The 24881-nt window shown below is 37.6% G+C and overlaps 1 protein-coding gene across 6 annotated transcripts in view; it reads left to right on the forward strand.

Annotated features, from left to right (window-relative positions):
- COL14A1 (collagen type XIV alpha 1 chain) overlaps positions 1-24881 on the forward strand; it is a 245676-nt gene that overhangs the window by 64821 nt on the left and 155974 nt on the right. For all 6 annotated transcript variants that reach the window (XM_063606884.1, XM_057303085.2, XM_063606883.1 and 3 more), the window contains 8 exons: positions 7278-7433; positions 8297-8416; positions 9888-10052; positions 14174-14335; positions 17372-17523; positions 18660-18789; positions 20178-20323; positions 22870-22999. In XM_063606884.1, coding sequence (XP_063462954.1) covers positions 7278-7433; positions 8297-8416; positions 9888-10052; positions 14174-14335; positions 17372-17523; positions 18660-18789; positions 20178-20323; positions 22870-22999 — 1161 coding nt within the window. The remainder of the gene's footprint in view (positions 1-7277; positions 7434-8296; positions 8417-9887; positions 10053-14173; positions 14336-17371; positions 17524-18659; positions 18790-20177; positions 20324-22869; positions 23000-24881) is intronic.

A 24881-nucleotide genomic window follows, 5' to 3' on the forward strand; every position in this document is an offset into this window, starting at 1 on the left:
TAGGGTACATGTGCACAATGTGCAGGTTAGTTACATATGTATACATGTGCCATGCTGCTGTGCTGCACCCATTAACTCATCATCTAGCATTAGGTATATCTCCTAAAGCTATCCCTCCCCCCTCCCCCCACCCCACAACAGTCCCCAGAGTCTGATGTTCCCCTTCCTGTGTCCATGTGTTCTCATTGTTCAGTTCCCACCTATGAGTGAGAACATGCGGTGTTTGGTTTTTTGTCCTTGCGATAGTTTACTGAGAATGATGATTTCCAATTTCATCCATGTCCCTACAAAGGACATGAACTCATCATGTTTTATGGCTGCGTAGTATTCCATGGTGTATATGTGCCACATTTTCTTAATCCAGTCTATCATTGTTGGACATTTGGGTTGGTTCCAAGTCTTTGCTATTGTGAATAGTGCCGCAATAAACATACGTGTGCATGTGTCTTTATAGCAGCATGATTTATAGTCCTTTGGGTATATACCCAGTAATGGGTTGGCTGGGTCAAATGGTATTTCTAGTTCTAGATCCCTGAGGAATCGCCACACCAACTTCCACAATGGTTGAACTAGTTTACAGTCCCACCAACAGTGTAAAAGTGTTCCTATTTCTCCACATCCTCTCCAGCACCTGTTGTTTCCTGACTTTTTAATGATTGCCATTCTAACTGGTATGAGATGGTATCTCATTGTGGTTTTGATTTGCATTTCTTTGATGGCCAGTGATGGTGAGCATTTTTTCATGTGTTTTTTGGCTGCATAAATGTCTTCTTTTGAGAAGTGTCTGTTCATGTCCTTCACCCACTTTTTGATGGGGTTGTTTGTTTTTTTCTTGTAAATTTGTTTGAGTTCATTGTAGATTCTGGATATTAGCCCTTTCTCAGATGAGTAAGTTGCGAAAATTTTCTCCCATTTTGTAGGTTGCCTGTTCACTCTGATGGTAGTTTCTTTTGCTGTGCAGAAGCTCTTTAGTTTAATTAGATCCCCTTTGTCAATTTTGGCTTTTGTTGCCATTGCTTTTGGTGTTTTAGACATGAAGTCCTTGCCCATGCCTATGTCCCAAATGGTATTGCCTAGGTTTTCTCCTCTTTGTACCTCTGGTAGAATTGCCAGCTCCTCTTTGTACCTCTGGTAGAATTCGGCTGTGAATCCATCTGGTCCTGGACTCTTTTTGGTTGGTAAGCTATTGATTATTGCCACACTTTCAGATCCTGTTATTGGTCTATTCAGAGAGTCAACTTCTTCCTGGTTTAGTCTTGGGAGGGTGTATGTGTCGAGGAATTTATCCATTTCTTCCACATTTTCTAGTTTATTTGTTTAGAGGTGTTTGTAGTATTCTCTGATGGTAGTTTGTATTTCTGTGGGATCGGTGGTGATATCCCCTTTATCATTTTTTATTGCATCTATTTGATTCTTCTCTCTTTTCTTCTTTATTAGTCTTGCTAGCGGTCTATCAATTTTGTTGATCCTTTCAAAAAACCAGCTCCTGGATTCATTAATTTTTTGAAGGGCTTTTTGTGTCTCTATTTCCTTCAGTTCTGCTCTGATTTTAGTTATTTCTTGCCTTCTGCTAGCTTTTGGATGTGTTTGCTCTTGCTTTTCTAGTTCTTTTAATTGTGATGTTAGGGTGTCAATTTTGGATCTTTCCTGCTTTCTCTTGTGGGCATTTAGTGCTATAAATTTCCCTCTACACACTGCTTTGAATGTGTCCCAGAGATTCTGGTATGTTGTGTCTTTGTTCTCGTTGGTTTCAAAGAACATCTTTATTTCTGCCTTCATTTCGTTATGTACCCAGTAGTCATTCAGGAGCAGGTTGTTCAGTTTCCATGTAGTTCAGCAGTTTTGAGTGAGTTTCTTAATCCTGAGTTCTAGTTTGATTGCACTATGGTCTGAGAGACAGTTTGTTATAATTTCTGTTCTTTTTCATTTGCTGAGGAGAGCTTTACTTCCAAGTATGTGGTCAATTTTGGAATAGGTGTGGTGTGGTGCTGAAAAAAATGTATATTCTGTTGATTTGGGGTGGAGAGTTCTGTAGATGTCTATTAGGTCTGCTTGGTGCAGAGCTGAGTTCAATTCCTGGGTATCCTTGTGAACTTTCTGTCTCGTTGATCTGTCTAATGTTGACAGTGGGGTGTTAAAGTCTCCCATTATTATTGTGTGGGAGTCTAAGTCTCTTTGTAGGTCACTCAGGAATTGCTTTATGAATCTGGGTGCTCCTGTATTGGGTGCATATATATTTAGGATAGTTAGCTCTTCTTGTTGAATTGATCCCTTTACCATTATGTAATGGCCTTCTTTGTCTCTTTTGATCTTTGATGGTTGAAAGTCTGTTTTATCAGAGACTAGGATTGCAACCCCTGCCTTTTTTTGTTTTCCATTGGCTTGGTAGATCTTCCTCCATCCTTTTATTTTGAGCCTATGTGTGTCTCTGCACGTGGGATGGGTTTCCTGAATACAGCACACTGATGGGTCTTGACTCTTTATCCAATTTGCCAGTCTGTGTCTTTTAATTGGAGCATTTAGTCCATTTACATTTAAAGTTAATATTGTTATGTGTGAATTTGATCCTGTCATTATGATGTTAGCTGGTTATTTTGCTCGTTTGTTGATGCAGTTTCTTCTTAGTCTCAATGGTCTTTACATTTTGGCATGATTTTGCAGCGGCTGGTACCGGTTGTTCCTTTCCATGTTTATTGCTTCCTTCAGGAGCTCTTTTAGGGCAGGCCTGGTGGTGACAAAATCTCTCAGCATTTGCTTGTCTGTAAAGTATTTTATTTCTCCTTCACTTATGAAGTTTAGTTTGGCTGGATATGAAATTCTGTGTTGAAAATTCTTTTCTTTAAGAATGTTGAATATTGGCCCCCACTCTCTTCTGGCTTGTAGAGTTTCTGCAGAGAGATCCGCTGTTAGTCTGATGGGCTTCCCTTTGTGAGTAACCCGACCTTTCTCTCTGGCTGCCCTTAACATTTTTTCCTTCATTTCAACTTTGGTGAATCTGACAATTATGTGTCTTGGAGTTGCTCTTCTTGAGGAGTATCTTTGTGGCGTTCTCTGTATTTCCTGAATCTGAATGTTGGCCTGCCTTGCTAGATTGGGGAAGTTCTCCTGGATAATATCTTGCAGAGTGTTTTCCAACTTGGTTCCATTCTCCCCGTCACTTTCAGGTACACCAATCAGACGTAGATTTGGTCTTTTCACATAGTCCCATATTTCTTGGAGGCTTTGTTCGTTTCTTTTTATTCTTTTTTCTCTAAACTTCCCTTCTCGCTTCATTTCATTCGTTTCATCTTCCATCACTGATACCCTTTCTTCCAGTTGATCGCATCGGCTCCTGAGGCTTCTGCATTCTTCACGTAGTTCTCGAGCCTTGGCTTTCAGCTCCATCAGCTCCTTTAAGCACTTCTCTGTATTGTTTATTCTAGTTATACATTCGTCTAAATTTTTTTCAAAGTTTTTAACTTCTTTGCCTTTGGTTTGAATTTCCTCCTGTAGCTCGGAGTAATTTGATCATCTGAAGCCTTCTTCTCTCAGCTCGTCAAAGTCATTCTCCGTCCAGCTTTGTTCTGTTGCTGGTGAGGAACTGCGTTCCTTTGGAGGAGGAGAGGCGCTCTGCTTTTTAGAGTTTCCAGTTTTTCTGTTCCGTTTTTTCCCCATCTTTGTGGTTTTATCTACTTTTGGTCTTTGATGATGGTGATGTACAGATGGGTTTTTGGTGTGGATGTCCTTTCTGTTTGTTAGTTTTCCTTCTAACAGACAGGACCCTCGGCTGCAGGTCTGTTGGAGTTTTCTAGAGGTCCACTCCAGACCCTGTTTGCCTGCGTATCAGCAACAGTGGCTGCAGAACAGTGGATTTTCGTGATCCACGAATGCTGCTGTCTGATCATTCCTCTGGAAGTTTTGTCTCAGAGGAGTAACAGGCCGTGTGAGGTGTCAGTCTGCCCCTACTGGGGGGTGCCTCCCAGTTAGGCTGCTTGGGGGTCAGGGGTCAGGGACCCACTTAAGGAGGCAGTCTGCTCGTTCTCAGATCTCCAGCTGCGTGCTGGGAGAACCACTGCTCTCTTCAAAGCTGTCAGACAGGGACATTTAAGTCTGCAGAGGTTACTGCTGTCTTTTTGTTTGTCTGTGCCCTGCCCCCAGAGGTGGAGCCTACAGAGGCAGGCAGGCCTCCTTGAGCTGTGGTGGGCTCCACCCAGTTCGAGCTTCCAGGCTGGTTTGGTTACCTAAGCAAGCCTGGGCAATAGCAGGCGCCCCTCCCCCAGCCTCGCTGCCGCCTTATAGTTTGATCTCAGACTGCTGTGCTAGCAATCAGGGAGACTCCGTGGGCGTAGGACCCTCTGAGCCAGGTGTGGGATATAATCTCCTGTAGCACCGTTTTTTAAGCCCCTGGGAAAAGCGCAGTACTAGGGTGGGAGTGACCCAGTTTTCCAGGTTCCGTCTGTCACCCCTTCCTTTGACTAGGAAAGGGAACTCCCTGACCCCTTGCGCTTCCCAAGTGAGGCAATGCCTCACCCTGCTTTGGCTCGCGCATGGTGCGCTGCACCCACTGTCCTGTGCCCACTGTCTGGCACTCCCTAGTGGGATGAACCCGGTAGCTCAGATGGAAATGCAGGAATCACCTGTCTTCTGCGTCGCTCACGCTGGGAGCTGTCGACCGGAGCTGTTCCTATTCGGCCATCTTGGCTGCCAGTCCTATGAGTCTTAATTTCAAGTGAAATATGCCGAGTTGTAGTTTGCTTTTAAGGTTTTTGGTGCTTAAATTATGCGACATAAACACTCAAATTATTTTTCTAGATAATGTTTTCTGCATGCCAGATAGGATTATTTCCCTCTTCTTTTAATTAGTTACTTAATTAGTAATTTTTAATGGTGTCATAAGCACCCAAGCCCCCCTTACCCCCAAAATCTAAGACCTTGACCATACCCCACACTTATGCTTTTATTTTCTTTAAGATGTCTTTTGATGACCAACTTAAACATTTTTAGTCTTATTAAACTTATCAATCTTTTGATTTATAGCCAATTAGTTCTATATCTTGTTTAGGAGCTATACAGAATTTGTATTTCCAAGTCATTTCTGACTTGAATGAGCTAAATAAACAGAATATATCTATTGGAAGTTATTTTTTAAACCAGAAAATACCAATTTCATTACCTCTCTTTTAAATAAGCAGAAAGGGTTCCCTTTCTAAGATCCTATCCACATGGTTCCCAATTAATTTATAAGTGAAATAATATCCCCAGTAGTTTTGGAAAAGAAAGAAAACTACTCTCCATTTGAGAGTAACTTTTCCCCATAAAAACAGAGAAAAATGGGTTCTTGAAGCTTGACCAGACTTCAGTTTTCCCTGGTTATGTCCAAAAAACAAATTAATTTTTATCCCTTGACTTCTTGTGGCATTCCATTTTAGCCTTTTTCTTAGTGTGGTACAGTAGGGTTGACTCCCAAATACAAAGTTACCAGCTGATGGCTCTGTATTTGGTGATTAAGAAAGGGAATCTGGTGCCAGAAAGTGAATACACAAACTTTGGATTAAGTTGTACTGTTTAGCTTCCATAATGAATATTGGAGTATTTCATTGGCAAATTCATTTTTTCCCCATCTGGTAAAAGCATCTAGGTATCCCATGAATATTTATATCTGGAAAAAAGTCAAGATCCTTTAAGCAAAATGTGGCCTGGTAGGCGCAGAGACACGTATATTAAACTGCCTATGCCAACCATAATAGTTCAACTATTTTTTTTTAAGTAAAAGCATATTCAACTTGTTTATGAATACTTCTGTATTTTGGTTTTCATTATATATGTTAAAAAAATAAAGATTTTTTTAGACCAGCAAGAATAAAAAGGATACAGGAAACCCAGCCCCAAACCCCTCTGCCCACCACACACACTTAATGATCTCTAGTCCTAATATGAAAATTCAGCAAAGTTAAGCAGTTCTTTGGAAGCACAGACCAGAGTTTGAAGCAATGTTGCAATAGGTACTAAAAGTATTGGTCTGTTCTCACGCTGCTAATAAAGACATACTCGAGACTGGGTAATTTAAAAAGGAAAGTGGTTTAATGGACTCACAGTTCCACATGGCTGGGGAGGCTTCACAGTCATGGCGAAAGACAAAGGAGAAGCAAAGGTACATCTTACATGGTGGCAGGCAAGAGCACGTGTGCAGAGGGAATCTCCCTTTTATAAAACCATCAGATCTTGTGAGACTTATTCGCTATTCAGAGAACAGCATGGGAAATACCTGCCCCCATTATTTAATTACCTCCCACTGCATCCCTCCCACGACACGTGGGAATTATGGGAGCTACAGTTCAAGATGAGATGTGGGTGGGGACACAACCAAACCATATCAACATTGTTAAGGATTTGTGAAACACTTGGAGAATATTCCTTTGTCTTGGCTCGGTGTGAATAGAAATGGTGAGTTTCCCCTAAAGAAACACAGACCTACCCTAGATCAGGCAGCCTCCTCCATTGTTGTAGAGACTTAACCATTCACCTTCTGCATTTCCCCAGCATTGCTGTGAGTGGGGCCTTCTCTAATAGTAAAACATAGGTACCATGGCCACTGGGCATCCTCTTCTGAATCTTTGTCCTGAGTCCTAACTGAGCCATTTAAAAAAATCAATTATTTACATGATCTTTAGGAACAAAATTTACTGTCACATACACATAATATGCAAAAAACATTTGACTTTGGGGGAACTCTTTGGCCTTTTCCCCATTATCTTGTTCCAAAAGCCCTTCCTACTTTAGAAAAAGTCTCTGTACCTTTCTTGGATTAAATACGTGGCTGTAATGTTTCCTTGAATTCAGAAAGTCCGCATTTCTCTTTTCCTATCACTTCCTGTAGCATAAATTTATCAGGATAGGAGAGCCGTCTTTATGCCTCCTGGCCGTCTTCCCATCTTGGCTGACTGGCACACGCTGGTGTTGCTAAGACCTTTCCTGGAAAGAATCAACAGGCAAAAGCTCAGAGCTGGATGCTTTTGCACAGACACTACTTTCTAAAATACACAGAAGGCTGAGTTGTCAGAATGGTGTGAACCTGCCCAGTATTTTCCTATTTCCAGAGTACTGGCTCTACTGCCAACAGTTACCACAATTTTTTTTCTAGTAAAATACATTTAAGGGAAGAGTTGTAAAAAGATGGCTGCTCCTATGGGAACTCTTTTGTATTCTTAGCACTAAGTTGTCTAAAAGACATTAAGATGGACTGTTTTTGAAGTTGCTCTGACAGTAACACATGCGCTTTTCTGGTTTGTGCTTTGCAGAAGTGAAATTTGTCTGTCAAACTCCAGCAATTGCTGACATTGTAATCCTGGTTGATGGTTCATGGAGTATTGGAAGATTCAACTTCAGACTGGTTCGGCTTTTCTTGGAAAACCTGGTTACAGCATTTGATGTGGGCTCAGAGAAGACACGAATTGGTATAATTTCTATTATTAGCAGTAGCAGTCAGTTGTCAGTGCAAAACTGCTGGGAAGTATTTTAAGAAATTTCAAAAATTCCTTACAAAGTGACTTTCAGGATTGCAGGATACTCATGGTCCCCTAAAGTACATGTTTGGATCAATAAATATTATTTATTCCTTCCAATTTTTGCAATGACACTGTCATTCAAGTAATTATTGAACATATTTTAATCTTCTGAAAAGTCAAGTTCTTCTCTGTTACTTTAAAAGTTACAGCTGGTTTAAGAATTTATTGCATAGCAGTTTTATTTTTATTTAAAAGAAATAGCTAAATCTAGGAAAATGTTGAACTAGAAAATTGGCAGTCATTTAATAGTACAAGATAATCTTTGCCAAATTAATTCTAGCCCAGATAAGAAGCAAAAAAGTTGTAAATCTTTGAGCAATATTGAGCAATTACAAATATTTATTATTTGTAATCAAATAACAAAAATAATAAATCTTTATTAAACAAAGTCTCCTAGTTTAACTTTTAAATAGCCATTAAGAAAAATGACTCCTTTGAGAATAAATCAACAACAAATAAGTCTAGACCTTTTATCTACAAACATGATCAGAGTTTTTTTAATGCCAAGTACCTAATTGGGCGCTCATTTATAAATGGCTAAAAAATATGTACACTCCCTCAACCCCCGTATATGTCTAACTTGATTCCTTTAATTGATCTTACTCAGCAAATCTTTTTGAAAATTTATAGCCAGGCCAAAATAAAAAATTTTTGCAAAGATGAGGCCTTTCGTCATTCTAGTTTCTTGAGTAGCCCACTAGATTTTTGAGTAACCCATTATTCCTGGTGCATTTCCTAATCTTTTTTTCCAGGTCTTGCACAGTATAGTGGTGACCCCAGAATAGAATGGCACTTGAATGCATTTAGCACAAAAGATGAAGTGATTGAAGCTGTCCGAAACCTCCCATATAAAGGAGGAAATACACTAACAGGTATGTTTTGTTCAATCCATGTTATAACAACATATCTTTTTGAAGAATAATTATATTACCTCATTTTGCCACTTTGTAAGCGTTATCATAATGTTTTAATTAAACTAGCACTTAGGATTCTTTGATGGCTGTTTTCCCAAACTCAGCATTGAGTTAAAAGCCAAATATCTCCTTCCTTTTACTCTATGACTATAATGTCCCAGGAAGGGCTTGGTTGGGCTAGGAGACAGTGAAGCAAGCCCTGAGACCAACAGAGTGGAGTAGCTGTCTAACCTTCGTCAGCTAATCTCTTCGCTACTTTTCTCCTCCTGCCATCCTCCACTCTGTTATTTAAATATAAACAAATTTCTTCTTATTTTCAAAGAAGATATTTTCTTTGCCCTTATTCTGCAATCATTAGTTATCATGAAAATATTGTGAAATAATTTTCTAAAAAGTCAAGATCCTCTCTGTGAATAATAATAATATGGATCTTTGGCTCACAGTATTTTTGATGAATGATGAATATAAGAATATTTACATTATAATCATCCATGGCACAATCACAAGGGGTTTGTAAAAATTTTCACCTTGAGACATGCTGCAAGCTGAGCATCCCAACTCTGAAAGTCCAAAATGTTTGAGTGCCAACATGATGCTAAAAAAATGCTCATTGAAGCATTTCAGGTTTTGAATTTTTAGATTTGGGATGCTCAACCAGCAAATATAATGCAAATATTCCAAAATCCAAAAATACCTGAAATCCAAAACAATTCTGGTCTCAAGGATTTTGAATAGTGGATATTCAACCTGTATTGCCTGCCACAGGCACATATTAGAGATGCTCAGATGAAGCAATGTAGATGTTGTTATTGATTTTTAGGTAAACCAGTAGAATCCTGATCATTGCTTTGCCAACTTGAGGCAAATTCTCGTGGAATTTTTGTTAATGCAGCGAACAATTTATTGAACACAAATCCTACAACAATATTGCACCATTTCTTATTTTTTTCTGGATGGAAAGCGTCATGCTCAAAAGGCAGGAGTACGATTAATGATTTTAGATTTGTCCCTTCTACTCCTAAAAAACAAAGAGAGGGATTTTTTGGTTCTTTAGAATATCACGAACAAAATTGAAAACCTAGTGATAACACACTACTGTGTGAGTATTCTTGCTTCATCCTGAATTATAAAGGTTCAGATCTGCTTGTACATGAAATCTATTATCATCCATTGGCCATGAATTCAGTGTTCTTTATAAATGCTAGTTTCTGAAAGAATGCAGTGTTTAATTATTTTCATTACCTTTATTCCAGTGGATTTTAGTTCCTTGTTGAATCTGTGAAAGACAAGGTTATTACAAAAATGAAGATTTGCATGTAATAAAAAGTCTATGGCTCAATAGGTTACCCATCTTGTGGTTATATCTTGAAGAATTAGGAGACTTTTTATTAGAGATGGCTGGTGTTTACTTTTCCTTGTTTTCTCCAAGGTCTTGCTTTGAACTACATTTTTGAAAATAGCTTCAAACCAGAAGCAGGATCAAGGACTGGAGTATCCAAAATTGGCATTTTAATCACAGATGGAAAATCCCAAGATGACATTATTCCACCATCTAGAAATCTTCGTGAGTCTGGTGTAGAACTGTTTGCCATAGGTATGTGCTCTTTATAGTCTTGTTTCAACTAAGGGCATAGACCCACAACCACTTAAAACAATATGTAATGTGAAATGCACTTCACTGAAAGCCAGGAGACCTGAGCACTTTCTAGTCTTGGCCCTTGTCATAGGCAGCCCTGTGATCTGAGCCCAGCTTCCTTACAGTTAAAATGGGAGTGATGCTAGCTGTCATGTATCCCATGGTGTGAGGATTTCTAAGTGAGGTGTCGTATATAAAATGCTGTGAAAAGCATAAAGTGGCATGCAGAGGTCAGGTACATGTTTGTTACTGTTTAGTAAGTCAAGACTTTCTCTTAAGGGTCATAGCTATCTCTTTTCTGGTAATATAGGAAGAATCTAATTTATCGTTTTCGAGGAAATACGATCCTGCAACTACGTAAAGAAGACACAAAGTTCAAGATTTGTAGTAGTTCTTATCTGAAACTAACCCTTTATAAGGTATCCTTCTTGTGTGAAAAAGCATATATATATAAGCATATATATATATAGATAGCATACATTCAGAATAACTACAAAATATTTAGATGATGCGACTTTGCTGTTGATTAAAATGTTAACATTTTCTTTGGCAATGGGAAGGTCTTCTATTTAGTAGAGAACAACGAACTTTCTCAGCAGAAAAAATGCCTGATTCCCAAGCAACACTGAAATACAAACCAAAATATAACAGCGAATTCCTTAATAGGGCTCTGAAGACATTTGAAATTGGTTATCATGAAGGGTCCCTTTTATTATGTTTTACATATTTAATTATTTTATTTGTGATCAGATCAGTCTTTAGTCCAAATAAAATGCATTTATCTTTCTGCATTTATCAAGAATATGGTGCATTTTTCTTTTTGTGAACTTTCCATGAGCTGTTTCTTCTATCAAAAGATAGTACTCTCTGCTCTGTAGTTACATACCCAGTTATAGTGGGTGCTGGCATAAAAACTACATATTTCAGAGTATTATTCTACTCTTATGAAATTGAACTATCCAGGGAGAAGGGGCCTGGGAATACGTGTTTTAAAACCATACCCAGTTCTGTACCTTAAAATCATTCTCCAGGGTTGAGAACTACTGGTAAGCCCACGGGAATATCTCCTCTAGGTATACTGTAAGTTTGTCTCCTTTAGAGAAAGAGCCTAAAAAGTTTTCCTATTTATATATATATATATTATTTTTCATCAGAGGAGGTTTCTGATCATTTTTTCAGAACTTGTTTCCTACTAGTATGTAGCCAAGTACAGTCTAAGAACAGCTGCAGAAGCTGTGGAAACTATGGTGCTCCCTCCTGTTTCTTTTCCTTATTCCTACAGCATCTCTAAGCAGTGAGTTCCCAGAGGTTCAGGTTGTATCTTCTTCACTTTTTCATCCTGATCACCTATCCCAGTTCTTGACACTTAAAAAGTATCCAATAAATGGCTGTTTAATAAGTTAGTGCTCTAAAGAATTTCTAAGATAGCATTATTTCCCTTAGTATTAAAAATAAAAATATTCTTGAAAGATACATGTAAGAGAAGTGTATTATTATTATTCAAGTAAGTGATGTATATTATCCTATAGTAATACAGCCATTACTGCTACATTTTTCATTTACAGAAGAAAGAAAAAAGACATCCAGGGAAAAAATTAAAAATGTATTATGTTTGAACTTCGTTTTGGTAAATTAGAACCTTGTTATTTTGTGTGCATGTGTGTGTGGTGCGGGAGGAGGTAGGTGTTATAGCTCAGTGTTGTGCAGGAGCCAGCTCATGCCAGTTTGCAAGAGCCAATTGTGCACACCTTTTCCCAAGTCTGCATCCTGTGACCTCATATTGGTAGTTTGGAATAAGCTACAGTGGGGTATTTATTCTATAGAAATTGGCAAACACTACAAATTAGGGCAGAAAGCTGACTGTTAAATATTTACCACATTTACCAGCACACCCCTGGAATTTAAATGGGCAATAAATGAATTTAACCATACGGTAGCTTCACTTGTAAAGATAAATGTGAAGTTGGTCCTAGGAGTTGAGTTAAATTTGCTGTGTAGGAACATTTCTTATCCTGAAATTTAACAGTACATCTTTTAGAGTTATCAATGAAAAAAAAAACTTTAGACCCCGTCCTAGATTTGCTACTCACAATGTGGCTTATAGAATGCTTAATTCAAGTATTAGCTTACATACTATGCGCCAGGCATTGTGGAGGTTGTTAGGGTACAAAGATGAACAAGGCAAAATCCTTACAAAACAAATTCCTCCAAAGTCGTGATGACCATTTCCTCTCTTTTCTGTGCAGTTGCAACAGTCAAACTATTTTATTTGGGAAGGTGAGGGAGAAGCAAAATTGGGCCTATTTTTCCCAGAATATTTCTATATAAGTCCAAACTTGTTGGATTCAACTGAATATCACAAAAAAAGCATTATTGTCACTGCTTCAGCATACACTTAATGTTATATTAATTCAGGTGTACATTTGAGAAGCAATTGTAGAAGTCCTTCAGGCAAGAACCATCAGAGAGATTTATTTTCCTGTCCTTTTGTCCAATAAAGGAAATCTCTGCCAAAGACTTAAACTAATGGAGGACTAATTTATGTGTTTATTCTCCATTTTCTGCTCTTGTTAATGATGAATAGGTGAGTTTTTAAGCAAAGCTTTCAGTAAATTCATCCAGATGTGATTTAGACTTCTCTGAAAATTACTTGGAAATCAGCAGTATTTATTAACCTGCAACCTCCTAAAGCAAATAGTTCAGAGACAACTAATGCTTTGTTGCTCAATATGTTGGGGTTGAAAGATAAATTAATTGGCATAGCCAGCCATCTAAGAAGTAATTCATGTTGCCCCAGGTAATTTCTCTTCCTTGCTTCTATAGAATCTCCTTTTAATACCCTCTGATGATTGAAATGACGGGGATTATAAAGAAATCCTCCTTGTTTGATGAAGCTTGGAGAAGGGAAATCTACCTTCATAGCCATAAAACTTAACCTCATGCCTCTCCTTTCCTATCTCTAACATTGTTGGTAAATGTTTACTCATTTTAATGTGCAGTCTTCTGAGAGGCAGTATAAAACAAGGGAACAATAGTTCCAAACTCATAGGATTGATTGTGAGGATTAAAGGTGTTATTATATGGAAAACACTTACTGTGGTGCTTAGGGGCACAGTGATCACACTCTTTTTTAAGGGTTCGTGTTCACTGCTTTCTGTCCTATTCTATTCCCTGCTGTATTCCAGACACCCAACTTTGTGCTTGACCATGGAATTCAGTAGATACTGTGGAAGGACCAGAAATTTTCTATTTACATTAGTAAAATTGCAGTGGTTACTAGACAGCAAATTGTATTTGAGTATGTTAAAAAATAATTTTCCCTAGCTTTCTCCTTGGCTTAATGCTATATAATAATAATAATTTCAAATATATATATATACATATATATATTTGTTCTAGCAGTATTTCTCAATTTCAGTAAATTTATTTTATAGAAACTTAAACCTGAAGCTTTGATAGTTTAGGATGCTGGTTTCATTACTATTGCTTCTGCAATATTCATGCAAAACAGAAGTTAGTTTTATTAAGTCATCTTCCTGTTATGATGTATTGAGTAAAATTAATATCTAATCATTTAAAAATGTTTCTGCAACCGATTTCTGTAAAAAGCAATCTCACATGAAATGTTCCTCTTTAAAGTGGCAGATGCTTTTAACCAAATCCAAGACTGCAAGTCCACCAGAAGTGGGGAGGGTGACTGAAACAGCCTCTCAGATGGGGGTGGGGGGGTCCCAAGTGTTGTTTACCAGAACACAAGCACATAACAGCTTTCATCTTGTCAATGGTACATATGCTCACTCTTCCCTTTTTTTGCTTATTTTCTTTCTATATGAATAATTTGTTAGAATCAGAGCTATTGTTTTGTGTTATATAATAGATATAAGACTATATTTTTTCATTTCATCGGTTTATTTCGTGTGCGCATTTTAAATAAAAATTTAAATATATATATATACAAGTAGCAGATGATGCTTTGACTGCAGTGAAGATTGACTGACTGGTTCAGATCAGGCCGACCGCAGTCACTCTTTCCAAGGGGGCATAAAGGTCACCATTCTCTTTTTTGTCCTCTGTGTAAGGGGTGAAAAACGCGGATGTGAATGAGCTGCAGGAGATCGCCTCCGAACCAGACAGCACTCATGTGTACAATGTTGCCGAATTCGATCTGATGCACACAGTTGTGGAGAGTCTGACCAGGACTCTCTGCTCTAGAGTGGAAGAACAGGACAGAGAAATTAAAGGTAAAATGAGTGACAGAGCAGTCCTGTGGATGGTGCACAAGCCTATTGTGAATTGGGAAAATTCTTTTCATTTTTCAGGTTGGCTTTTTGAAGACCCCTTATTCCCCTAAGACCTGAGGATATTAGCAGGCTTTGTGGGGGTGAAGGAGGGACTCTTTAAACACAAGATGATTTTCTCCATAATGTTACATTTACATTTATTTAAAACTTAAACTTTTAATTTTAAGATAGTTATACATTCAAATACAGTTTGTAAGAAATAATACATAGAAAGATTGTGTGTTCTTTACTAGTTTTCCCAATGGTAAAATCTTGTAAAACTAATTACATTACCACAAGCTGAATTCTTGTCATTGACACAGGCAAGATACAGCATATTTCCACCACAAGGATCACTCCTGTTCCCTTTTATAGCCACACTCACTTATATCCCTCACCCTCTCTCCCTAATCCCAGACAACCACTACTCCATCTCCAATATTTTTCATGTCAAAAATATTACGTGAATGGAGGTATGTGGTATGTAACCTTTGGGGACTGGCTTTTTTCATGCAGGAGAATTCCCTGGAGATTCATCCAAGTCGTTGCGTGTGTCAACAGCTCTTTCTTTTTAATTGAGTGCCAGATTCCATGATATGGATGTGCCACAGTTTGTTTAACCATTCACACATTGAGGGGCACCTGGGTTGCTTTCAGCCTTTGGCTATGATGAATCAAGCTGCTGTGAATGTTCATGTAGAGGTTCTTGTGCAAACATAAGTTTTCATTCCTCTGGGACAATGCCCAGTAGTACAATGGCTGGATCATATCCCGGTTGCATGTTTTGTTTAATGTAGTTTTCATTAAGAGTGGCCTCCTTGCTACTGGACGGTGGTGAAAGTCCTGACTCACTGCTAGGTCTCCTCTGACACTGTCACAGAGTGAGGGAGAATGGTGCCTCATTACTCCCAAGTGGGGTTGAGGGTCCAGGCAGGCTCTTCATGTGGTCTCTCTTGATATCATAGATAGGATTGTAGGGGAAAGATTCATTACCATCTGCTGGGGATGAATATCTCTTATCTACTTGACCTCTCACACCACCCTGGCTGGCATGAGGGGGTTGGGGTGGATGTTAGGGCACCCTATTACAGCCAAAAAAGGCTGGAATTTTGACTTCCCACTAGGCCTTTGCTGGCGTGGGTAAAGGTGTGGCCACATTTTTTTTTTCTGTGTTGATTGTCTGCAATAGAACAATTATTACCAAAAATGTTTAAAACGTTTCAGTCTTGGTAGGCTGGCCATTTCCTGGTCCTTTGCTAGAGGGAGAAGATTTTGTTAGCAATTTTTAGTCTGTATCTGTTGGTGTTTCTAGGTTGCCAGATACTTTAGCTCCATGTCTGGGATATATGAGTAAAAGGAAGTGGGAGCTCACCGCTGGGAGCTCCTGAGCCCTGTAGTTCTGCACTCATTGACCTTCTTCTCTTTACTTTTCAGCGTCTTCTTATGCTTGTCTTTGATATAATTTCCAGAGTTTTTAATTGTACTCAGCAAAAGGAATAGAGTAAAGCACTTACTTTATTTGGAGAGATATCATATCATTGGTCTGCAGATTGTGCTTGCCTTATAGAGTTGTAATCTGAGAAGAGGGTAATATCCAAGTCTTCTTTCAAGAGTCTGGTTTTATTTGCTGCCTCTGTTGTAACCAGTGTGAAATGGTTCTTTCTGGCTACATGTTCTTCTCTCTATCATCATTCTCCTTTCCCCAGGCTAGATCTCATGGGGCTGGGCTGGGCATCCAAGCAGTATGATCCTGAACACATTTCTCTGAGCTTCAAAGTGAAGCTACTTTAGAGCTCAGTTTTTCCAAAATAGTCTACATGTGGTTGATGATACAGCATGTAATAAAGTTCCTGCCCATAGTTTGTGTTCAAAACAGTATTTTAAAAATTGAGATTATTAAAGTCCCTTTGAGTAAGTGCTCTTAAAGGGTGAGAAATTCTAAAGTTTAAGCTCTTTATTATAATTTACATATTGTATTCCACTTCCACTTAGATTTTGCATGTCCCAAATTTTTATAGAATCATTTGCTTTAACATGTGTAACACACACACACAAATGCTTACCTAGTATCGAGCTCATAGTGGGCATTTAGTATATGTTAGTTGCTTTTTCTTTTTTTAAATTTTTAGATATTAGTCACTTGTTGAATTGAAATTTTTAGTATAGAGCCTGTGTTCGCTGATGCTTAAAAACACAGACTCTTGTGTCAAGCCCAGATATCAATGTCAACTCTGATACTAATTGTGAGACCTTGGTCAGGTTAGCTAACTTCATTGTGCCTTGATTTTCTCATATATGAAGTGTGAACAGTAATAGGAACTAGGGAGAAGTAGATGAGATAAAAAAAACTTCTTAAGACTCTGAAGAGTACCTTTCGATACACACATGCTTAGTTAATGTTTGTTTGTTTGTTTGTTTTTTGGAGGCAGAGTGTTGCTCTATCCCCCAGGCTGGAGTGCAGTGGCACGATCTCGGCTCACTGCAACCTCTGCCTCCCAGTTTAAGTGATTCTCCTGCCTCAGCCTCCAAAGTAGCTGGGATTACAGGCACCTGCTACCATGCACGCTAATTTTTGTATTTGTAGTAGAGACGGGGTTTTGCCATGTTGGCCAGGCTAGTCTTGAACTCCTGACCTCAGGTGATCCACCGCACCTCGGCCTTCCAAAGTGTTGGGATTACAGGCATGAACCACTGTGCCTGGCTGTTAATGTTTGTTTTTATTATTTATTAACAATGACCTTAATTTAAGAAAGTTCTCTGGAGTCAAGAACTATGTCTTATTTAAGTTTGGTATCCTCGGAACTTAGCATAGTACCTGGCACCTAATAGACATTTAAATGTTTGAATGAACAAATGGATAACTGAATCAACTTATCTAAAGGGGAAAATCTTAGAGGCAGCATAAAATCAATATTTATTTCTGTCTAATGAGATGTCTTAGCTTCATAAGAAATAACTTTGGGTAAGAGGTTTATTTGATGTGTTTTTTTAATTTAGCCTCAGCCCATGCCATCACTGGGCCGCCTACGGAGTTGATTACTTCTGAAGTCACTGCCAGAAGCTTTATGGTTAACTGGACTCACGCCCCAGGAAATGTGGAAAAATACAGAGTTGTGTATTATCCTACCAGGGGTGGAAAACCAGACGAGGTAATAAGGAGAGAGTATTTTCAAACCATTCTTTTTATTCTCTCAAGTCTTCTACAATAGTGAGAACAAGGCAGAAATATAAATATAAGATTATTCTGTCACAGACATTTTAAAGAATTTGACTGAAATACATTTCCACTTGTTCATATTGTTCTCCCCTATCTCTGAGTTATGGCAATTACATCTTTCATCTCTCCAAATAACACTCAGAACTGGTCAGGTATGAATTTCTAACACAACGTATTTTTCTTCTTAAAATTAATAAGTTCTAAAGTAAAAGGTATCAATAGCTAATTATCTGGCCAGGACCCCTTTTGCTATTTGTGCATTTTTTCTACTTGGGAGTGGTCTGAGCTTTCTGCCTTAGTGAAGTCTGTGAATTCCAAAGTACGTGGTCATATATGGACTAGTCCTCCAAGGCTTGGAGTTTTCCGGACATTTGTAGGGATTAGTGCAATGGAAAAGCCATAATAAAGCCACTATGGCCAGCATTTTTTTATGGCTTGGCCAACACAGGCGAGAACACCTATTGCCAGATGATTGGATCCTTCCCATTTCCTACCTTTGATACCACAATTCACAAGCAATATGTTAAAACACGATGAAATTCTTTTGTCTTTTTCTTTTTGTTGTTCTAACCTCTGACTGACCTCAGCATATTTCACAATGTTCTGTGTTATGGTAGGATTTATGATATTTTTTAAGTGTTAGGAAAGTAGATTGTGGAGTCTTAAATCATTTGGACCAAAAAAAAAAAAAAAGATCCGAGTGCTTCCAATGATTCTTTTATTTTTCATGACTAATAAATCTTTTAAATGCTTCCCGAAGCTCTATGGAAAAATATCATGTTTACTGTTATTAAGTGGACGTAAATAGGATAATAATTAGCCTGGTATTGACACAATTATTTCTATGAGATATGAATTAATAAGGGACTTCTAGACACATTCCATAAAAGGTGCATCACTTCACTTAGGAATTCAAAGAGAGTTGACTGCCACAGTGGAAAGGGGGATGTGGCACAAACAAGAAAATATTCAATGAAATATTTTTGCTGGACATATTTTCGCTTTTTGATTTCAATTCTGCATGTAAGATATTCCATACTCTCATTACTCAAACTGTTCTTTAAACAGGTGGTGGTAGATGGAACTGTATCTTCCACAGTGTTGAAAAACTTGATGTCTTTAACTGAATATCAGATAGCAGTCTTTGCAATCTATGCCCACACTGCTAGTGAAGGCCTACGGGGAACTGAAACTACACGTATGTATTTAATTCTACCCCACTTCTAACTTTGTAGAGTGCTGCTTAGGAGGCCTTTCTTAAATTGAAATTCTGCTCAGGTCATGTTGATAGACATCCTGAATCAAATTCAATCAAATTCATAGAAGACATTTGTCGTGCTATATGTGATACTGGTCCATGCTTGATATAGTCTTGCAGGTGCTATGTCTTGAAAAAGTTGTTATAAATCTCTGATAGGTTTAAGAGCAATCTTGGTGGTGAAGAGTACAAAAAACATTCATTCATTTATTAAATAAGTATTTAGTAAATGCCTATTATGAACTAAGAATTGTCCTTGAATTTGTCAGTAGAAGTAGAGAAAAAACTCCATAGCTCTCCTGCCCAATTGAATGCCAAGGAAATTATGTTACTGCTATCTTTATTGTTCATATCATTGTAGGTAAAACAAGCTTCTGAATACTAATAATTCCCTCCCTGGGTAGGATCGTAATAACACACCATGACAACATACACACATAATACACACACGCACACAGAATCATGAGAAGAGATAATCTTTAAAAAAAGATCGAACATCTTATAGTCATTTCTAATATTAACAGAGTTCCTATTACATGCAAGTCACTATGCAAAATTGCTCTAAAAAATCTGCCTCTGATAGAACAATAACAGTGTAAACAACACTAATCACAATGCACCAGGCACTGTGATCATCACTCTCTGAACTTTCTTGGATTTATCCCTGGCAACAATCTGTCGGATGAGTGTTAATGCCCTCACTTTGCAGAAATATTTTAGTGACAATCCTTATTCTCAAGGATGTTTTAGTGAGCCTGGGCAACATGGCAAAACCCGGTCTCTACAAAAAATACAAAAATTAGCTGAGCATGGTAGCACGCAGCTGTGGTCCCAGCTTGTGAAGCTGAGGTGGGAGGATTGCTTGAGCCCGGGAGGTAGAGGTTGCAGCTAAGATTGCACCACTGCACTCCAGCCTGGATGACAGAGGAAGAACTGGTCTCAAAAAAATAATAAATAAAAGAAAAAGGATGTTTTAGTGTAGTAGGGGGTGGGGACGCAAACCAAGGACATGCAAACAGATTAGTGCAATGAAGGGCTGTAAGCACTCTCATAGATCGTGTACAAGGAGCTGGAAATGTCAGCAAAGTCCTGAACTTGACATTGTGGTTAGAAGAGTAGGGCAGGGTCACATTAGGGAGGGTCTAGAACCATATTTGAAAACAGCAGTGTTTCCTGTTTTTCATCAGCATTGTTTAACCCAGGAACTTGCAATTTATTCTTAATCCATTTCTCCCTTCCCCTCAAATATGGTCAATCTTATTTCTTGATAATTTCATTTTTCTCAAGGACACATATATAAGTGGCTCAACATTTAAAATCTCTTGCAGTTGCTTTACCCATGGCTTCTGACCTTCTACTGTACGACGTGACTGAGAACAGCATGCGAGTCAAATGGGATGCAGTGCCTGGGGCCTCAGGTTACCTGATCCTTTATGCTCCTCTAACAGAGGGCCTGGCTGGGGATGAAAAAGAGGTAACCACTTCCTACCTATTACAGTCCTAGAATCTTTTATTTCCTTAAATAAAATAAAATTTTTGTTGTAAAAATTTAATGTAGAAAATTTAGAAATTTCAGATTAGCCAAAAGAAAAAAAAAACACTTATAATCCCACCACTGAGAGATAGCCATTGTTAACATTTAGTTAACAGTCTTTGTCGATGCATTTTGAAAGCAACACATGGAAATGGTTTCGTAGCCTGCTGTTTTCATTTTATTTGTTGTGAAGCTCTTTCCATGTCATTAAAGAACATTTTACAAAGTCATTGTATACACCCATAGTATTCTACTGTTGGTTTGAACAGGTCATGTTTAATCAATCTATGTTATTGGATATTTAGATAGCTTGCTATATAAATAATGCTTTTGTGAATATTCCTAACATATGTTTTTGCATAATTGTTTGATTATTTCCCTAGGATAAATTCCTAGAAATAGAGTTTATTTTTCAAAGGGTAGGCAAATTATTAAGGTTTATACTCAGTATTGCCAAATGGCTCTAGAGAAATGTTATATGTTTTGCTTTATGTGGTGCATAAGTGACTGTTTTCTCCATATACACTGAATTAAGTTTTTTCTTACTAATTTGAGAGGTAGATAAACATACCTCATTGGTGCAAAATTTTGAATTTATTCCATTTTAAATGATGAACCTTTGACCTTCAGATGACTTTCAAACATTTTAGTCCTCATTTTTAATTTGTAGTGGACAATAGCTATAATGCAGACATTTAAGGAATGAAGAGGATGAATCTCTGGCATTTGGAAGTGTAATGACCAGGCAGATGGAGTTAATAAGCAAAGCAATTCAGAGAACTTGATTGTCTAAAATTGTATAAAGCCTGTCCCTGATGATTGAAATCTTTAGGGTCGAAAAAATGGTGAATCTGAGTGTCAAGAACAGAGTATTGGTGACATGTGTCTTTTTATTTCCAAGGCTTAGATGGCTTTTGTCTATTTGAATTTAAAGTTGATCTAAATTATTTTGACAAAAGAGAGACTTACAAATAGTGCTGAGAAGATGCTCAGCCTCACTATGAAAGAGAAAAAAAAAGGAATAGTAGTTTAAAACCAATAGATTAGCAAAAAAATGTTAAAGTCTGATAATACTGTGTATTCATAAGCACACAGGAAAAGAATCGCTCCTGTAACTGCTGGCGGGCATATAGATTGGTACAGCTCCTTTGGAGGATATTTTGAAATATTTTATCCTGTTGAAGATATATACTACTTTTTGGAAATGTATCATAGGGAAACATCTTGCAAGCATTTTTCAATGCAGGCACTTGGTTGGAATAAAACATTGCAGACAACTAACAGGCCTGTTAATAGAAGAATGGAAAATAGTGGTATATTTATAGAAAATAATATCATAAAGGAATTAATGATGTCAACTCTGTCCTTATGTATCAACATGGATAAATCTCAAAATGTAATATTAACACAGAAAAAATAACAAGCTGCAAAAGGATTGTGTTGATATGATCCCATTATGTGCATTGTGAAACATACAGGATCATATATTGTTTATAGATATGTCTATACACATACAGAAGTACAAAAATGCAGCAGTAAGATATACATCAACCTTAGGGTGGAGGTAGTGGACAGAAAGAATGAGAAACACCTGTTGTTTTATCTGAATATATTAGTTTTTTAAAAAATAAAATCTGAAGTTGATATGACAAAAATTTGATATTTATCCAATTTGAGTAATGGGTACATCAGTGTGTATTATATTATTTTCTGTAAGTTTATGTTGTATATATTGAGATAGTTCAAAATTCAAAATTTTAATTTGATGATTAATCCTGGCAGTCATGTGCCTGTAGACTGGAGATTTATTTTTTCCTTCCAAAACATAAAACTATCCCGTCACTCTACTGTCACACAACTGAGAATGTTGGATAGTTTGAATCCAAGGGTCAGAAAAGGTGTTCAAGAATCAAAAAAGCAAATTGCCAAGTTGGGTGTCAAGGTGGGTTGATCTCTTCTGAATACTGGAAGTAACTTGCAATTCAACTGCATGGATTCTCTTGTTGAATGGGGCCACAAAACTGGCCCAGCTTCATTGAGTTTGAAGCAAAAACTGGGCATCTGGCCAGAGCACTGGTTAGTATTAGCCAAATAGTGAAAGATGCCCACTTGGCCTTGCCTCCAGCACACTGGCCTGGAGCTCACAGTCTCTAGAGAACATTTCTGATTCAATCCCACCCACCCTCTCCTGGGGAGCATATACTCAACATTGTTATTCTGGCTGGAGTTGCCATTTGTCCAGATGTAAAGAGTTATCCTAACATAGTTCACATGGTACTTTTCGACTTATATGGTTCCGTAATATCTGTTCCTAATATAAAATGACACAAGACAATTTAAAAATTATGACTGAAGCCTGTTTGATGAAGGGGTTGTAACAGGACGTAAAGTCTTATCCCATGAAGTCTCACCTTTGTTCTGTTCCACTCTGATCAGCATGAATAATATGTATTGGCAAATGATCTAACAACATGTGTTCTTTTCAGATGAAAATTGGAGAGACCCACACAGATATTGAATTGAGTGGGTTGTTGCCCAATACAGAATACACAGTCACAGTTTATGCCATGTTTGGAGAAGAGGCCAGTGATCCTGTTACGGGACAAGAAACAACATGTGAGCAGCACAGCCATTCAGTTGGGATGCTGTAATAAAAGCCCACATGAATGTGGGGATTCTGAATTGGAACTACTAGTTTTGTTGAAACCTCTTAAAAGCTAATTATAATTTTAAAAATCTCATGTTCTATTTAGGGCAAGGAAATGTATTTCTTATATATTGTATTATTATGAGTGATATGGTTGCCAGAACCAAGCTTCAGCATCCTCCAGATAATTCCACCTGTGTCTTTCTTTGTCTAAATTCAAATGCAGGTCAGAATCTAGAGGGAAGAGTGTAGGCTTTGCAAGATAGCAGCTGAGATGGGAATCTCAGCTCAACTCATATTTTAGCCAGGTGACAATGGGTGATTGATATAACTTTTTTGATTGTATAAAAGGAAGAACAATAATCTTGCAGCATGTGGTTGGTATAAGATTAAATACAGTAGTATATGTGAAAACACTCAGCACATAGTTACTGAATATCTGTTTATTTTCCACTCATATCAAAATTAACAAACATTTTTTCCTAAAAATCTTTGCTGTCTTTAACTGAGCCTATTACTATTGTAATTCATTTTCAATTGAGTAAAAATTTTGTTGGTAAGGCTAATTTTGGGTAAATGTAGGGAATTCCTAGAACTTTTTGGGAAATGTATGCATTTATTTTTAAAAATATGATATAAACAAAATATTACTGTGGCATACTGATAATACTTACCACATACTATTAAAATATGGCTCTATTCGTGATCTTTTGAAACATAAGAAAGTGCAGGGAGACTTGGGGTCTTGCTCACCACTCTTCTCCTAGACTCGGGAGGAGATGAATAGCACAATTTCTACAATGCCTTTCTCATTAAGATTCCATTTGGGAAAACAAAATAGAAGTTTAATGATAAAGAAGTTTGCACACATCCACCCTTTGTTAGTCAAGACTATGTTATTCTTGCTCTTCGGAGAAAGACCAATGTAATTAAAACAACAAAGAAACAAACAAAAGCTCTGGGAGAGCCCAAGAAAGAAAAAGAAAAGAAATAAATCATGCTAGAAAGCATCCACCACATAAGTGAATTCTGGGACTCTAACCATTTGAAAGAAAAGCTTTCCCCAACAGCCTATCTCTGTTTCACTCAAAGTGTTCACTTCTTTATACTTCTTAAAAATATGTACAACTCCTTCCCATGATTAGCAAAAAGGTCCTAAAAAATGATATCCTAGATACTTGTTCCTGAGGCTGGCATTTTTATGTGCTAAGTAAATTAGACACTATTCTATTATATGGCCAAATGTAATGGAATTCCAGAAAAATTTAGAGCCAAATGTGCACACTACTTAATTATATTGCTTTTTTTCCTTTTCTACACTTTCTCTCTAGCACCTTAATTATTAAGAGATTCACTAACTCCTACAAGATCTTTATTGTCAAAGAATCAGTATGTATTGAATTAATGAAAGAACTGGGCTTTGAGGTTAGGAAACATCATGCTTCGTGGCTATGGCTGGTAATTGTCATGATTTGTCTTCAAGTTTTTTGCTTTGCTGGCTCTATCAGCACTGACTTTGTGGGATGAGAGAGTGTGAGTAAGAGAGAGAAACAGTGAGAGAGGAGAAATTAGCATCCTGGTTAATATTATGGGCTCTGGAATCAGTTAATCAATTTTCTAGGTTAAATTCTAATTGCTCTTCTGTTCCTAGTAACTGGGACGTTGGCCAAGTTACTTCAATTTTGTGATCAATATAATGGGGATAATTGCAACTCTATCCTTGCATTCTAATGTAAGAATTTAATAAGTTAACATATGCTATGTGTCAGACTCATGGACAACACTCAGTAAATGTTAACAATTATTTGTACAATAAGCCTGTAAAGAGCTCATGAAGCTGTCAAAAATTAT

This window comes from Pan paniscus, chromosome 7, assembly GCF_029289425.2.
Source record: "Pan paniscus chromosome 7, NHGRI_mPanPan1-v2.0_pri, whole genome shotgun sequence".
Classification (NCBI taxonomy): domain Eukaryota; kingdom Metazoa; phylum Chordata; class Mammalia; order Primates; family Hominidae; genus Pan; species Pan paniscus.